Here is a 15,908-nt window from a genome sequence, read left to right on the forward strand (position 1 = left end):
GTTGACTTGAGATGAAAGTCTCATTGCAAAGGCATCGCACAATTCACACATTAATCGAAAGCACTATTTCAAAATACGGTCAATAACGAAACTTTCTAAGGTGAACCAATCCCTCGGAATATGTAGCGTGACTATACGTCTGTCCCTCAAGACGAGGCTAGTTCCCTAATAAAAACTCCTCCTTGATTGGTAATTTTTCTAAGCCCTACATAACCGTTTGTTTGATTGGTGCATTAAAACAATATATAGCAAGAGACGCGTTACTACATTGTGTGACATGGTGAAGACTTGCTACGAAGCTACAAACGGAGAAGGGCGCTCAGAATTCGTTTCTGATGGCTTACTTCTCATCAACGCTTTGTTGGCTTTGGGAAAAGTCCCCGGACATATGACAGAAAGTGTCAGTCGTAAAGAAACATGTTTTTCTTGAGTCTCCGGCTCTATGAGCCCGGCGGAGAAGCTTCAATCGCAGAGCTGCTGGACGAGAGAAGGACGTGGTCGAAGCAAAGTTATGCAAGGTGACATCAATCGCTGATGTTATCTGAACGGGGCTTACTCTCACTGTGTCTCACCATTTTTTTTAAATCTGAGAAAGTCAATGGCTAACGTTTGAGTAATTCCTCTGTCTTTTACCGAAAGTCGACAAGATTCTTTGTTTGACGCCACGTGGCGCAAACGTAGCGGCGAGTTTGTGGTTCATGGTGTCGTAGTGTGTTACCTAATTTCTTTTATACAATTTACGACTGAATACAGATTAGCATGTCATGAATTCATTTTGCCTTCTCATTAAATAAATCCTAACAAAGTGAGTGAAAGATTTACATTTGCATAGTACAGGTAAACATTAGGCACGATGTTTGGCACTTGTGTTGCGTATCGTTTTCTGGACCTTTTCCTAAGCTGTTAGTCCAGCCTTCGAATGGCTTCAATCAACTTAAAGATCAACATGAAACTGTGACACTTTGTAAATCGCGGCCTCTTCTGAAGAATCGAAGACACAGCAACTCTTTTGCCGCCTGCAAGACCAAACATATTCAAGAAGGGATCCCGCGAGTACATGCTGCAATCAAACCGAGACTTCGGTGAGAGGAAGTTTGTAATGGTCTTGCATTGATTTGAGTCACTTGAATATCGTCGGTTTTGCTGGAGAAGGGGCAAGATTATAAACTCAATATCTGTGATAATTTGGATTTGGCTGTGAGTGATTGCAGCAAGAGTTTGATTTGCTTCTTCCAAACATGCACTGTTCATTAGTGATGCGTTTGGCTCCTAATGGTAACGCTTAGACTCTCTTTTTCTCCGTTGTCTTTTTCACAGACTAAACATTCTCAACAATATTGGTAAATTGTTTTGAAGGGTTTTGAAAGCCAAAATAAAAAGGCAGAGATTTAGAACAGGCATATCTCCGGATTCTCACCTCGTCAACTTATTCAAGGCTGAATTAAAATCTGGTGAGCTTGATTATAAGAAGGGTGGGTAGCCCAGGAACACGGAAATTCAATGGACAACAACATGAAAAAAGAAGAACTTGCTTGAAGTCTGGGAATTGGGTGTGTCACTGTCACCAGGCAGGTGGTCACAATCTTCCTGTCTTCGTACTCCTCTATACTCTAACCCCTAGCTTGTCATTTATACAAGGAAACAAGGGTGCAAATATATGCTTGCCATGAGTAACTTTGGCTTTTCAAGTAGAGAAAACATCACTTGTGTGCTTTGATAAACAACTTGACCGCAACAAAATGAGGAAATTTTCAAACAAACAAACCAGCACTTCACAAAATTAGTAGTCATTTAATATGCATTATGCTTGAAAAAAAGTGAAAAAACCAAGTTTTCCAAGAGTACAATATGAATAATTGATTTACTTCAAAATATTGTGAGGAGAGATCAGAGTCTTCAAGTATTATCAATGTCCAAGCTGAATGAAAAAAGCTTTTGGTTCTGTGACTTTTGCACTACATTGCAAGGGCTGAAAACAAAAATTATGTAAATCTACAGAGAAAAAATCTTCTCTACATCTGAACCAGCAAACTTTTGAGGAAACACATAGGACTTCCAATGTCAATCCATGTTCAACTGTTTGTATGACTAAAACAAAGGTAGTCCAGATAAAATCAGTTTTAGTGGGAGATTCCCATGAATACCAGCCATGAGCAGTCCCTCCTTTTTGGCAGTCTGTTGTGCGAGTCAAAAAGAATAAATGAAAAAAAAAAATTGATGTCAGTGTACCACAGCGTATCAACGTCACTCCTACAGCTCCCTGTGGTGCATAACAATTTTTTCACTGATATTTTTTACTTGTGCAACAGACTACACCAAAATGGAGGGACTGCGTGTAGTCTACGATGGATACAAATGTAGAGACCATCACTTTTCAAGTGTTAAGAAAGCTGTGCTGTAAGAAGAATCACTTAGTATTTGATAGTTCTTGTCACAGAAACCTGATGCAAAGCTTTCACAAATGCAAAGATAAATGAACCAGTTTCCCACTTGCCAGAGTGACCCCACTTGGCTAGAGCACAGCCCTGTGATTTGTTCCTTGTAAGGATTTTTAGATTACAAAAACCTAATCAAAACCTAAAGCTAAGAAAATATGTGACACATCCTTTAAACATTTTTGCATGTCTCAGGAAATTTATAAATCTACATAATCAACCTAAGTCTCTTCATAAATCAGGAGCTTTGCTTGCATCCTACAAAATGTATTTTGTTCAGTTATAGGTCTGATGTGGATTTCTCTTGCATACTTTAGCAGGTTGCCAAGATCCTTCTGGCTCCTTTCAATGTCTTTTGCTTGCTTCTGTCTCTGGTTACCTGCCATGTTTAACCCCTTAAAACCTAAGAGTTACCAGCATCTAATTTCTCCTTATAGTTTAACTTCCAAATTGTTCATAAAGATCATGAGAATATATGAAATGATTGCCAACATAAGAAGCTGATTGTTAAACAAACACTTGTTGTCAGTACCAAATGAAATGCGGTAGTTTCTAAAACAAGGAATGACCTAAAAAGACCTAAAATGATCTTAAGTGATTTCTAAAATGACCCAAAATAACCTAAAATGACCTTGAGTGATTTCTAAAATGACCTAAAATAACCTAAAATGACTTTGAGTGATTTCTAAAATGACCTAAAACGACCTAAAATGACCTTGAGTTTGCAGCACTGACAAAATCTGGATTGGACTGGTTGGATATTAGGTTATTTTAGGTCATTTTAGAAATCACTCAAGGTAATTTTGGGTCATTTTAAGTCATTTTCGAAATCAATCATGGCCATATTTTAGATCATTTTAGGTCATTCCTTGTTTTAGTAACTTCCAATGAGATGTATAGAGATGACTATGGATATTTTGGATACTAATGTTAGTGTGTAGAAGGTTAAACAGCGTGAAGCATCATTTCAAGTTTACAGTAATCTTTAACTCCAGAGTTAACATATTAATAAAAATACTAGCTGGAAATAATGTACAATTCTTTAACATTATTAATGAGAAATGGCATCACATCAGAGTTCAGTTTTAGCTGTTGGATCACTTTTTGCACCAGCTCCTGGGAACTGCTGATTGTCAAATTCAACTAATTTACAATCTGGCTGAGTAATCAGAAAATCTTTGACATCCCAAGCCAAGCTACCATCCTTGAGCATGAAGAGAGCACGGTCATCTGCAACAATATACCTGAGCATAGACAGAAGATTCATAAATAGTGAATTACTTCAGGCAGGTTATTTGCAGAGACTCTTGGTAGATCTACTTTGTGCATCGAACAATTCTTTCATCCATCCTTTCTTCCCTTTTTTTTTAAAACAGGAAATTATTTCAAATACTAGACACAACTCACAGTGGAGTCAAATAGACTGAATCAAACTTAAATTTCAGACATGTAACAAAAAGATGAGGGACAGGTTCACTTCACCTTTATGTCCACTTAGCAAAAGTCACAAATATGACATAAGTAATGCAATCAAATTATATGTGTGTGTGTTGCTGCATAGCAGCTATATATATGTTGCTGTGTAACAGCTGAACAAAACATCCAAATTTATTGCCACATCAATTATGCAAATGTTAAAGTATGTTAATGATGGTTATGAATATTTTTGTCATTGAAATCCCCTGAAGAGTGAGTTTAAATCACAAAACAGGCTAATTGGGATGAAATTGTAGTCTCTTTGTTTTTTCCTATCTCAATAAATATCATGCTCTACTTCTACATATCAAGAACTGTACTATGGAAAAATCAAACACAGACTTCACATATATATGTATACATAAATAATATTTGTAAAAAAGAAAGCCTAACAGGACAAAAATGAGACTTAAGACATATATTCATGTGTTGTATAATACCTTTCAATCTGAAATTGAGCATTGAAAAGACTTGTCTGCCACCTTGCAGTTATCTGTTCTGTTTCTTTTTTACTTGGATTCCCAGCCACTGACACAAACATCATGATAACTTTCCCCTTCTTAGATGCTTTCAAAAGAGCCATTGGGTCATTCTTGAACTGTTGAGGATCAAAGCCTCCACCTGGCGGTGGTGGCTTTCTGGGGTCATTGTCATCATACCGATCTTCTTCCTCAATATCTTCATCATTTTCCTAAGTGAAGGGGAGAACATGTATTAACTAAAGGGCTTCTACATGGTTAAACAATTATCTATGTGTAATCCTTAGGATCAGCAAAAGTGTACATTGGAACTCACTTTAGAGGTCCCTTGAACAGCACCTAAATATACAGAGATTATAAGAGCTTTCCATTCAAATGGGAACAAAGCCAATGCCCTAAAAATGGAGGCGTCCCCTGAGCTGGGGTGTCCCTTAACAGAAATCCAACTATCACAAAGCTAAGGTATTCTCAACAATTGGAAGCCATTACATAAAGAGCGAGTCTCAGGGACTCTACAACACGGAAGAAAAGCCCTTGAAAGAAACTTAAGAGACAACAATCGAGATTGAATCCATCCCTGAAAAAATGGAAAATGTGTGTTCCAATCGAATTCACCTCAAAATATTAGGGGCCATTTCAGGGCATCAAATGTTTTCATGATAGCTCTGAAGAAAATTTAACTTTAAAACTAATACCATTCTATTCCAAATACCTTAAGTGAGTCTACAATCTATGATTAATGATTCTGACACCCTTAAGCGAGAAGTTAAAAAGAAAAACAACAATGTTTATGTCTTCGTGCTTACTTCCCATTGGTCGAGTAATTTGTGCAGATCTGCTTCCGTGTAATCCATCACATTCTTGCCTATTTTACTGCTCTTTTCCTTCTTATTCTTCGGATCTGGTTTCTTCTCTTTGCCAAGGCAACCGTCTTCCAGAAGAACGACCAGAAACAATGTTAAAAATAGAAAAGCGAACTTGCAAGAGTGTCTCGCCATCAAAACCTCCGTATGCCTTAAAACGTGCTGGAAACACCACGTACCTATCGAAGCTGAGCTTCTCGTGGCTATATAACATCGCTGGCTCATTTGAAAAAAATCGTAAACATAGAAGGCTCTTACGATAAAAAAAACGTTTGAGTGCTCTTTAAAAGGAGTCCCTTAAGATACGCTGAGTGTCTTGATATGTACATAATTACTTATAAATTTCTAGACAAGACAATGAATTGTTATGAAAACTGTTTTCTGGACTAAATTTCACTCACATTTTTTCCGCGAGGTTCCAAAGTTCGCGCCATCTTTAATTTGCAAACCGGAAGTTCTCAAAGAGTCATGGGATAGACCCTTGATTTGGAAGTCTCTTAATCCTGATAGGAGCAGACCCATAATAGATTTTGCGAAAATCAGCTGAATTAGACATGCGATGGAAGCCACCAAACCGAAGAGGAAACATAAGCGAAGGTCTAAAGATGCGGCCACAAAATCTGCATCAGCGGGGAAAGAATCTGAAGCCTCAAAAGGTCTATAATGCTCATGCTTCATCGCGGAGGGTTTTGTTTTGTTTTGAAAACACAGCGATTTACGAAATGTATCATGTCATTTCTATTTTTTTTTTAAGTTAGTCCTGTCCATTATTTTACAGATGCTACTCTCAGTACTGTTTCTGAAGGGGAAACAAGTGAAGTGACAAAGTTAAGTGAAAATGCTTTTGCAGCTGAGCCCGTGACAGAAGATTCAGTGAGTACTCTCCTTCCCGGCACTTCTGAATTAGCTGAGAAAAATGAAGAGGTTTTACCCTCACAAAAGGACGAAAATGAGACTGAGGATGTCAAAGAACTGGAGAGTTTCAACAGTGAGACAAAATCAAATGTGAATGCTTCAGTAACTAAAGATGACAATGAATCAAAATCTTCAGCTCATGTAGATCATAGTGTTAAAGATGAACCTGAAAAATGTTCAACACTTGAAAATCAAGCTGTCCATACAAGTATAGCACAGGCTACAACTGGAGTTGAAATGGGCACAGATAATCAAATTCCTGATCAATTACAGAAAGAAAATGCAATTGAAACAGATAGAAGTCTAATAAGGGAAACTTTAGAACTGGAGTACAAAGATAAGAGTAAAGATGAAGCTCAGAGTGATGTTAACAAACCTGAATTTATGTCAACACTAGAAAATGTTGTTGTCAGTGAAAGTACAACACAGGCTACCACAGGGGATGAAATAGAGAGAAGTCGTCAAATTCCTGCTCAAGTTGAGAAAACACAAGAAAATGAAACAAGTGTAACTTTGAGTAGCAGCAGATCACAACAGGATGACAAAGTCAACAGTTCTGGAAATTTACAACCACAAATTGGTGACAGGGAGTTACCAGTAAGCAATGAGGATGTAAGAACACCTCAGTTATATCCAGAACTAGACTCTTTAGCCAAAAAGTCAGGTAAGGCCTAATTGGCTCCTCACTTATATATTGCACCTTGTTAGATGTTAAAAATAGACAAGTACATGTTTACCTGTAATCTACATGAATGTTTAAATTAAGGGAAAGAGATATTTTTGTTGTAGATCTGATCCAATCCAAAGTTGCTCAAAGTTTTGCAACAATGTTCCCTGAGTGGCATTTTGGATAGCTTTGTGTGGATTAACCCTTTAACTCGCATGAGTGACCAAGACAGAATTTCTCCTTACAATATCAATACAATATCAAGCAGACAAGTGATGAGGATAGAGAAAAATATCAGTTAGAGGATTATAGGTTGATCCAATGCCAAATTCTCCTAACTAACAACACAAGAACTGTTTGGCAGACAGTAAGGAGAATTACTAATGAGATATTGGAAGTTGAAGGGTTAAAAAAGAATTAGAAAGGTGGTAAATTTTAAGCTTGGAAATGAAATGAAGAACAATGTTTTTGTTATCTTGTTAAGAGTATGGGACCTGGAATAAACTGTGAATTGCCATGATGCATCAGCCTCGTACCTGTGGTTTTCTGTGCTCTGCCACTTAAAGCCACAGAGATTCTAAAGTGAGCCAGGCAATTGGTTAATTCATATATATTACACATACTGCTAGGATCAGTAGTATCAAAAGCCTCATATGTGACTTAATATAAGAAGAGCATATGAACCTAGTAATGGCATTTCACACTATAGAGTCTCTGTGGCTCAGTGCTAGAGGGTTGGAGTACAGAATTTGAAGGTCTAAGGTTTGATTCCTTATGATAGCTTGCATTTTTAGTTTGCATTATCCTAGTGTTCAGACAAAAACATATCTTTCTTAACTATATTACCAAACTTAAAATTGGCCATCCTCCTCCTCTGTTGAATCAAACAAGGCTTTTGACTTTACTGATCCTACTAGTATACAGGACGTGTGTCACATATATGTATGAACCTTGTAATGGCCTTTGGCTCAGTGGTAGAGCATTAGAGCACACAATCCATACATCTGAGGTTAGCTTTCTCATTGGGACTCAGAATTTTCCTGTGTTCCATGCTCGCAGTAAGATAAAGAACAAAAGATCTTTCATTGATATACCCAAATTTTCCAAAGACAATCAGAAAGATACATTTTGACAAAACCTTCTCCATTGTGATCATTTTATCTTCAGAGGTTTTGAGAAAATACCACTCCCTCCTGAAGCAGTTTTTTAAGATAATGTGTCAGTCAAGGATTTAATCATGAATGGTTTTTTTTTGTTTGGCAAAAAGAAAGTGGTTAACGCAGAGAATTGTGTCCTGGGCCAAGTTGTTCAAAGCTGGGTTAAGATAACTCAGGGTTAATGTGAAATCTGGTTTCAGATCTGAAAGCTGTTAGAGAAAAATCAATCTAATTCACTTTGTCCAAATATGGTCATTGGATGCTTTAAAAAGAAAAGGAAAAATTATCCAGAAAAGGCCTTTGAACAAAGACATACAGAAAGCTGGATTTAAATTTAATCCTGGGTTAGCACTAATCGACCTTCGAACTACCGGGCCCAGTTATAGATATTTATTAAATTTTGTTCCCAAAGATGAGCATGGCAAATGCATGAAACATGATAGGGTAATAACCTATTACTTATATGAGAGGTACTACTAGTTTTCAGCAAGATATTACTAAATGGACAGAGGCAGAAGAGAGAGTTTTTGTTTCTTTGTTTGATAAATCCCTGTATATCAATTGTTTACCATTTTGGCGACTTTCCTCACAAACAGTAACAAGCATAAGGCAGTACAGAATGACTCTAGAAGCATTTAGTGAAGACCACCTGAAAACTCTGTACTTCAACCCTCTGTTGGAACAGATGGAAGATTTTGTGGAGCACTTTATTAAGGTATGAGTCAAACAAACACCAGTGAACTTTGCTGTGTTCCTGAGAGTGGATTGCCTGTGGTGGTATTTAAATAGTTGATAATGTGTGGTTTGCACTTGTTGTTTTTCAAATATTCCTTTGTTTCAACATTTTCAAACCAATTTAATTTTGACTTTCCTTCGTCTGATCTTTTAAGGTTACCAGAATCTTACATGTCGGCAAAGAAAAACTTATTGAAATTAACCTGATTTGAAAATTTTTGAAGCAAAGAATATTTTTTACCACACCACATATCTCAGTAAACAAGAAGGTGACTTGAATGATAAACACTGAATTAAAAGGTTCTGCATGGCATTATCTTGATTAGCTCTTACACATGATGATATCATTATTTAATGGAAATTTTTTCCTTTAGCCCTGTTTCCACTAAAATTGTCACAAGTCTCTGTTGTGTTCTTGTTTGTTTCATGTGGTTATTCTTTTGATTTCAGTGTTGGGTACTTTCCAATCAATATTCACAGGTCTGCACCTTAAAAGTGAGGGGAGGCAGCTAGGGAAGCCTGTATTTGTGGCAACAATCAATTTAAAATCTCCCTCCAAAGATATGCCATTCTTACTCACCCATGCATAACAATTGCCAGACTGCATACAATTAAATTTTAACAAAGTTTATGGAATAGACCATCTTTGTATGCACTACCACTATTATGGCTATTAGCTAGCATCTGAAGAACACAACCACTTATCATAAATTCCTGATGTTCTCTTACTGATGACAAAGGGCACTCATGCTCTTTTTCATCAGTTGTTTAAAATGTTTTGTCTAGTATGCAGTTCTGACATGCGCATTTAACTTAATTGACAGATTAGCAAACAAGATGATCATGAGTTCTATGAACTTGTGAATGCTTACTTCAGAGGGAGAAATGCTCTGGCAATGGCCATAAAGGAATATGAGGTTTGTATGTAGTATCCAGGAAAACTAGAATGAAGGATTCCTAGCCTGAAGCAGTGGTTTCAACAAAAGCCAGTTACCAGTGGTTTATACTAATCTATAAGACCTCTCACTGCAGTCTATTTAGCCTGTGAGTAGGCTCTGGTATTTGTGGTGCTACATGTAAATTGCAACTCCAGCTTGTGGTTAATAGTTACATGTAATGATGATAAGTTAAGTATCTTATATACAAAATATTTATTGTTGTTAATAATTGTCAATATTTATGATTAAATTTGTCAGTTCAGTTAACAAGAACCAATAGAGAAAATTTCAAATTGCCATAAATTATGTTCTGTGTCAGTGTTTCTTGTATCCTGATAATAAAGAGTTACTTTTGGTTTTAATAGATTGTTCTTGCTGAGTGCGAGAAGAAGAAAGAGCAACTATGGATTGACAAAAACTTCTCAGTTACAGCTCAGGTAATGAAGTTATTAAGACTGACTTGTCGCCATCTGGTAGATTGATTGAATAACTGACTTATGTCTAATTGACTTTTAAACTAATTGAGTGACTTAAGTTTGTGCTTGATTGACTGACTGACTGTTTGACTAACTCGTTAATTAACTGAGAATTAAGTGACTGAGGGATTGACAGACTGGTAGACTGAATGACTGACTGACTGACAGACAGACAGATTCATTGGTTTTTTGACTGGCTTTTTAATGGTAGATTTTTTTATTGACTCACTTACTGGCTAATTGACAGACCCAACCACTCACTGACTGCCAGATTTGTTTTGATAAATCACTTAGTGGACTGATCACATTTGCACATAAATGTTTATTTATTTAAGACAAGATTATATTTCACTTGGATGAGTGCTTATTGATAAGTTGACTACTATTGACCACAATCCAATTGCAGGGAAAATGTCTGGACCAGGTAAATGTCACACACAACCATAGTTACCAGCAAGTGGAGTTAAATGCTGGTGTTCCTGGTGAGATTGAGAGCATGCTTGGAAAACTTCACAAAGCTTTACATGAGGTAACATAGTTATAAATGCACTTGGAACTCAGGTGACTGTTTTCCTGAAAGTTTATTATAATATGGTATTACTGAACAAATTGGGCTGAGTGTATCCCATTTTTACTATAAGGTCCAAAGTGTACCATCTCTATCTTAAATAAAAAGGAGTGCTCCCTCAGGATTTGGAACATCAACCAAAGGTTTATTAGCCAGAGGCTGCTTAACCCTATATTAGAACCTGATTATGGCATGTACCTATCACACACATACCTAATATTTTATGCCACCATTTAATTGGAAAAATGGAAGCAAACAAAGAGCGCAAAGATTGTAAAAGCTTTGTATGGTTCAACAGACTGTTCCAGACATTTAGTGAGTTGACCTAAACACGGTAATTAATATTGATAGAGACAGTTACATAGGAATGAAAAGTGAGGGAGATTTGGGTCAGGTTGTGTAATGAAAACCAGACCCAAACACTTCCCTCATTTTTTGCTCTGCTGCTACTTTATCTAATATACTTTTGTCTTTTCAGACTCTTGCTTTGCAAAGATACACGTGTCAGCTTGCTCGGCTTCACATTGATATGTACATCTTTGACATGCTGTCTCAATCACCCATTTCAAGGAATGTTTCATCTGAGACACTAGTGACTGGTAAAAAGGAACCTCATCACCTTGGCAGACATCTGCCCTTAACCATGTTTGCAAGTTCTACCATTATAATGATTAGAATTATTATTTAATAATTATAATTATTATTAATTTGTTTCACAACAGTCTCGTCTAAGCTGTAGACAACTGATCTTGAACTTTGTGAGGCCCAATATTTCATGTATATGCTTGCATTTTTTTTGCAAAATTTTCACCCGAAGTTAAGGCACATGATGTGGCCTAATTTTTTTCTCTCTGATTCAAGGTTTTTTCCTTTGTTTTAAACTCATACTAAGGCACAAACTTAGACACATTCTTGAGAAGGATACAGCTTCAAACCAATACTGAATTTGAACCACAAAGTCTGTATACAAGACCTGATTTACTTGTACAATCATATAACTAGAGGATTCCAAGTAAATCAGGCTAGCAAGCTAACACAGTTTCCTTTTTCAATTTAGAATTGTGCCCTGTTGAACAGAGTCCAGATATTCAGGCTGAGGTCCAGAGGTTGAGAGACTGCATCAGTGTATTGTTCATGTTTGTTCGACAGCCAATTCAAGATGAAGAGTTTGTCACAATTTTGAATGGCTGGATGGAACAGCTGGTATGGTGTGGTTCATTTATTTTAATGAGGCACAGTTAGGGTGCAGTGTTGTCAGTGTTTGCAGCTGGCTTTGTGAAATTAGCTTTTTTGCGTGAAGGCTTATTAAGGCTTGTCCTGTCCCAAGCAAAGGGATAGGTGTGGATGAGGTTCTGTTACACCTCTTTTAAAATCATTATGCATTGTAAAAATTGATATGGCCCAAAAATGTGGAATGGTGATCAAACTAGTCCAGAAAATGGGTTACATCATTCATGATAGGTAATGTGTAGGTGACTGTTATAACAACATGGTGTCATGGTGGGCAATGTATTGGTTAGGAATTGGCCGAGACATAATTATCACCATGTCCAAACACAAACAATGTATTTTTTTTTTCTTCATTTCCATAAAACATTTTCAAGAAAAGCAGTGATATATGGTCCTTTCAACAGGTTGCTGTTCTTCTGCGTGTAGCTTGCCTGGCAGATCTTGTATTCTTGTTAAATCACTTGCTGAGGTGTCCTCCAGGATTCACTAGTAAAATTGCCCAATTCATCCAGTTTCCTGTACCGCAATTCAAAAGCCATGGATATAACGTGGTAGATGAACCATATTACTGGGACAATCCTTTAGTTCATCATTTTGTGGCTATGTTATCTTCTCTGCTTCTGCCTGTCAGGTAACCTAATGCTGAAGGAGCACACTAATTTTAAGTGTGCTGTCTCAGCCCTTTTGCCTAAACTTGATTTCTTCTTTGCATTTCTCAAATGCTCTTACCCAATTTTAAGTACTCATCTTTTGTTTTTAATGTGTCTCCTTCTCATGTATGCTTATGTAATAGAGCATGAACATAAAGCATGGATGTATTCAGATCACATGTGCTATTTATGGACACATTTTAGCATGAAAAACATTACGAAATTTTAGTTAATTAAAGACAAATCCCTCATGTTGGAAGCTAACCACTGGAATATTGTTCTAGTGCAACAAAAGAGCTGAGCCTGAAACTTGCACTTTTCGAATCTAGCACCATAACACACTTAGCCAAGTTGTTCCAAGATTGGCTTGCATATTAAAATCACAGTGTTGAGATTTTTTTTCATTAGTATTGACCTGACAATTTACTTGGAGTCAGCAATTTGTGAATTGTTTTCATTCATTTTAACTTTTTTAGTAAACATAAAGGTTATTAATAAATGCTTACTTCAGTACACTGCAAAACATTTGTTTTATGTTATGGGTGAATGTAATTTCATGTCATGTTGTTTTTTCAGGGAAAGAGACAGATATTTGCAAAAACTTGCTCTTGGAAAAGAAGGTACGGCTATTGCTCATTCAAGTCCAGTTGTCATAATTGAACAATATACTCACTGTATGAAAGCCGTGACTTGGAGCCTTTTAAATTGAAACTTCCTCATATGACTTAGGGGTACATGCGAGGTTTGAAGTAAGTGTCTCTGCAATTCTATTGAGATCATGATACTAAGGATAATGGATAATGTACTTAACAATTACTATAATTTCTCCTGGGTGATTACAGACTGCAGTGTAGGCAGTCTGCTGGGTTGAAAGTTGCAAATCACCCCTTGAAAGGCGATACCAGAGATAATCATTATGATATCTAATATTGTTTTGTTGATTTTAAAGATATAATAAATGAAAATAATTTCTATTTGTCACCTGTTGCTAAAAAAATAAGCTATTGATGCTGCATTGCAAAGGATTTATCCATTCAAAGACATTCACCTTACATTGAATTTGTATTCCTCAGCTGCCATGGGATCAATCAGTTGGACTATTGTGGATGATGATGGAGAGTCCTTGGAGGTTAGCTCTATTTAATTTCATGCAGTGGGTTGACCTCTGGTTAAATGTATCTGTTGTAGACTTTGTGTCCAAATTGTGTCCAGTAGGTTAGTCCAGAAAATGTATCTTTCCTTTTGTATTTTTTGCTATTACTAATAAATGATTCAAAAGACAATGAGGATAAAATGTAAATAAAATTGTACTTTCCTTGAAGATACAACTGGAGATCTTCAAAAAGTTTTTTGAGCTTCTCAGTCCTAGATTCTCAAACCTTGATTCTTGATCCTTGAATCCTTGATTCTTGAAAGTTTTGAGGATTGAGAATTGATTTGAGACTGTTAACTTACATGTACTTTTGACCGATACTGTACATGTAAATCTTATACTTGTAAGTACATGTACTCATATACTGGGCAGGGAGGACAATTGTGAAAATATTCAGCCTGACATTATGAAATGTAGACCAATTTAAGAGAAGACTAAGAGCCAAGTATTCTTGTGTCCTTCCCTGAGCCTATGTTTTCGCAGTTAATGAGTATTTTATCACAATGGCTGCTGCATTTCTTTCTGTCTTTTTTTCTTTCAGCTCACATCTTAAGCATTATACAGCTTTTTCTAACCTTGCTCACACCATTGCATATGGTCCTCATACTTGGACTTTTGTCTACTGTTTTTAAAGAACTATGCATGCAGGGCTGTATGGTTCATGCAATAGCATTCTGTAATATTTATTTATTAATAATGTTGTCATCAAACTACTGTATGCTTCCTGGTACAACAACCAGGAGATGCTCCACCATTGCAGGCCACTAGGCTTGTTTGTAGACTTACTCATATGAAGACTTAATTTTTGCATCCATTTTTTGAATAATGGTTTACTATGCACTTTTGTTTTCCTTTAGGATGAAGATCCAGAAACAAGCTGGGTGCTGATTCAAGAGAATGATCTCATAGCACTGTTCTCACAGTTTCCATTTGATGCCATTTTCAAGCACTTACTCAAAATGGACCCAAACATTCCTAGTAAGTCCTCATTTGGTTTATTATGAAAAGTAATAAAAAACCCTGAACAATTATGGTAAATGTATCTGCAAGAATTTCTCCCTGAAAAACATCAAAATTTGAAAGTGTCTGCCAATGTTCTTCCTTAAAGGTCTCGAATATTTTTGATAAGCAACATCATATACTAAACTTGACCCCCATAAAATGGCAGAACTGTAGAACCATAACTGTCTAGTGAGAAGATCTGGCCTAAATTATGCTTAGACAGATACACTTAATAGTGACTATGATAATGAAAACAAAGTAATTTATTGGCAACTATTATTGACATTTTTCAAGTGCATACATATGGCAAATGATCAGATAACAAAGAAGATGAAATTTGTTGCATTGTTTTTATCTTGATTTAGGTGTAATATTAATCTTCAATCATTTTTTAGATGATTGTCTAATCGAGTCACACTACCATGTGGAGCACACATCAAGCCGCGATATAATGAGAATGTTGGCTTTTGCATCTTGTGTTGTATGCGTGATGGGAAGGGCATTCCGAACTTATGAGAAAGTGCGCTATAGAGCATTTGTCAAAAGAGTGGGACGAACTATAAGGTATTTGGAAACTTGGAACAAAATGTTACAGGTTTACTTATAGACAATAAACATTTTCATGAAATAATGCTTTTCATCTTGCAGAGTAAAGGATTATCCTATGGCTGTTTCTCTTCATCAGTGTTAAATTTGAGTTTCAAGGATGTTAAATTTTAACCAATTCTCAGATGCAGGTAGAATACTTATCTAGAAAAAAATATTTCAGGCAGGTTGTACAGTATGTTCTGGACCACTGGTCAGATTTTCGAAGTTGGAGAGTGAATGTATGTGGAGAATCTGAGAATGCCATTCCAGATTCTTTCCATTCTGGTAATCAATACTCATTACAAAGACTTCAAGTAGAGGTTGATCAGTTCTTTCTCCGTGCTGCACAACAGATCATTTCTGCACACAGGTATGTACATTTATCCAAAATACTCAGCAGACATCCAGATTGTTTTGAAATGATATGGTAGGAGTACAGTGTTACAGGGTATATGCCAGTAAGTGCAAATAGCAAGATTAAAATTGTGTTCAATTTTGTACCCTTAATCACAATAGTTTAACATCTATAACAGGTTAGAGTAATTGCAACATTTCTGTTTGCTTTGGTTAAAGAAT

General features: G+C 36.4%; 2 protein-coding genes across 2 annotated transcripts in view; one reads left to right on the forward strand and one right to left on the reverse strand.

Moving 5' to 3' along the window:
- Positions 1 to 1,771: 1,771 nt before the first annotated feature.
- LOC131771576 (LDLR chaperone boca) lies at positions 1,772 to 5,399 on the reverse strand. The gene is made up of 3 exons (XM_059087389.2): positions 5,197 to 5,399; positions 4,352 to 4,602; positions 1,772 to 3,679 (listed from the first exon to the last, which is right to left on the reverse strand). The coding sequence occupies exons 1-3, from the start codon at positions 5,386 to 5,388 to the stop codon at positions 3,508 to 3,510; spliced, it is 615 nt and encodes a 204-aa protein (XP_058943372.1). The 5' UTR covers positions 5,389 to 5,399; the 3' UTR covers positions 1,772 to 3,507.
- A 345-nt stretch (positions 5,400 to 5,744) lies between these two features.
- The window catches only part of LOC131771579 (ectopic P granules protein 5 homolog), a 36,217-nt gene continuing 26,053 nt past the window's right edge, over positions 5,745 to 15,908 (forward strand). Inside the window, exons 1-14 of the mRNA XM_059087392.2 lie at positions 5,745 to 5,909; positions 6,032 to 6,832; positions 8,589 to 8,707; positions 9,552 to 9,644; positions 10,031 to 10,102; positions 10,548 to 10,670; positions 11,188 to 11,308; positions 11,767 to 11,912; positions 12,344 to 12,570; positions 13,166 to 13,209; positions 13,663 to 13,718; positions 14,600 to 14,720; positions 15,140 to 15,308; positions 15,514 to 15,702. Of these exons, the coding sequence (XP_058943375.2) occupies positions 5,813 to 5,909; positions 6,032 to 6,832; positions 8,589 to 8,707; positions 9,552 to 9,644; positions 10,031 to 10,102; positions 10,548 to 10,670; positions 11,188 to 11,308; positions 11,767 to 11,912; positions 12,344 to 12,570; positions 13,166 to 13,209; positions 13,663 to 13,718; positions 14,600 to 14,720; positions 15,140 to 15,308; positions 15,514 to 15,702 (2,378 nt within the window). The 5' untranslated portion in view covers positions 5,745 to 5,812. The remainder of the gene's footprint in view (positions 5,910 to 6,031; positions 6,833 to 8,588; positions 8,708 to 9,551; positions 9,645 to 10,030; positions 10,103 to 10,547; positions 10,671 to 11,187; positions 11,309 to 11,766; positions 11,913 to 12,343; positions 12,571 to 13,165; positions 13,210 to 13,662; positions 13,719 to 14,599; positions 14,721 to 15,139; positions 15,309 to 15,513; positions 15,703 to 15,908) is intronic.

This window comes from Pocillopora verrucosa, chromosome 1 (genome assembly GCF_036669915.1).
Source record: "Pocillopora verrucosa isolate sample1 chromosome 1, ASM3666991v2, whole genome shotgun sequence".
Lineage (NCBI taxonomy): Eukaryota > Metazoa > Cnidaria > Anthozoa > Scleractinia > Pocilloporidae > Pocillopora > Pocillopora verrucosa.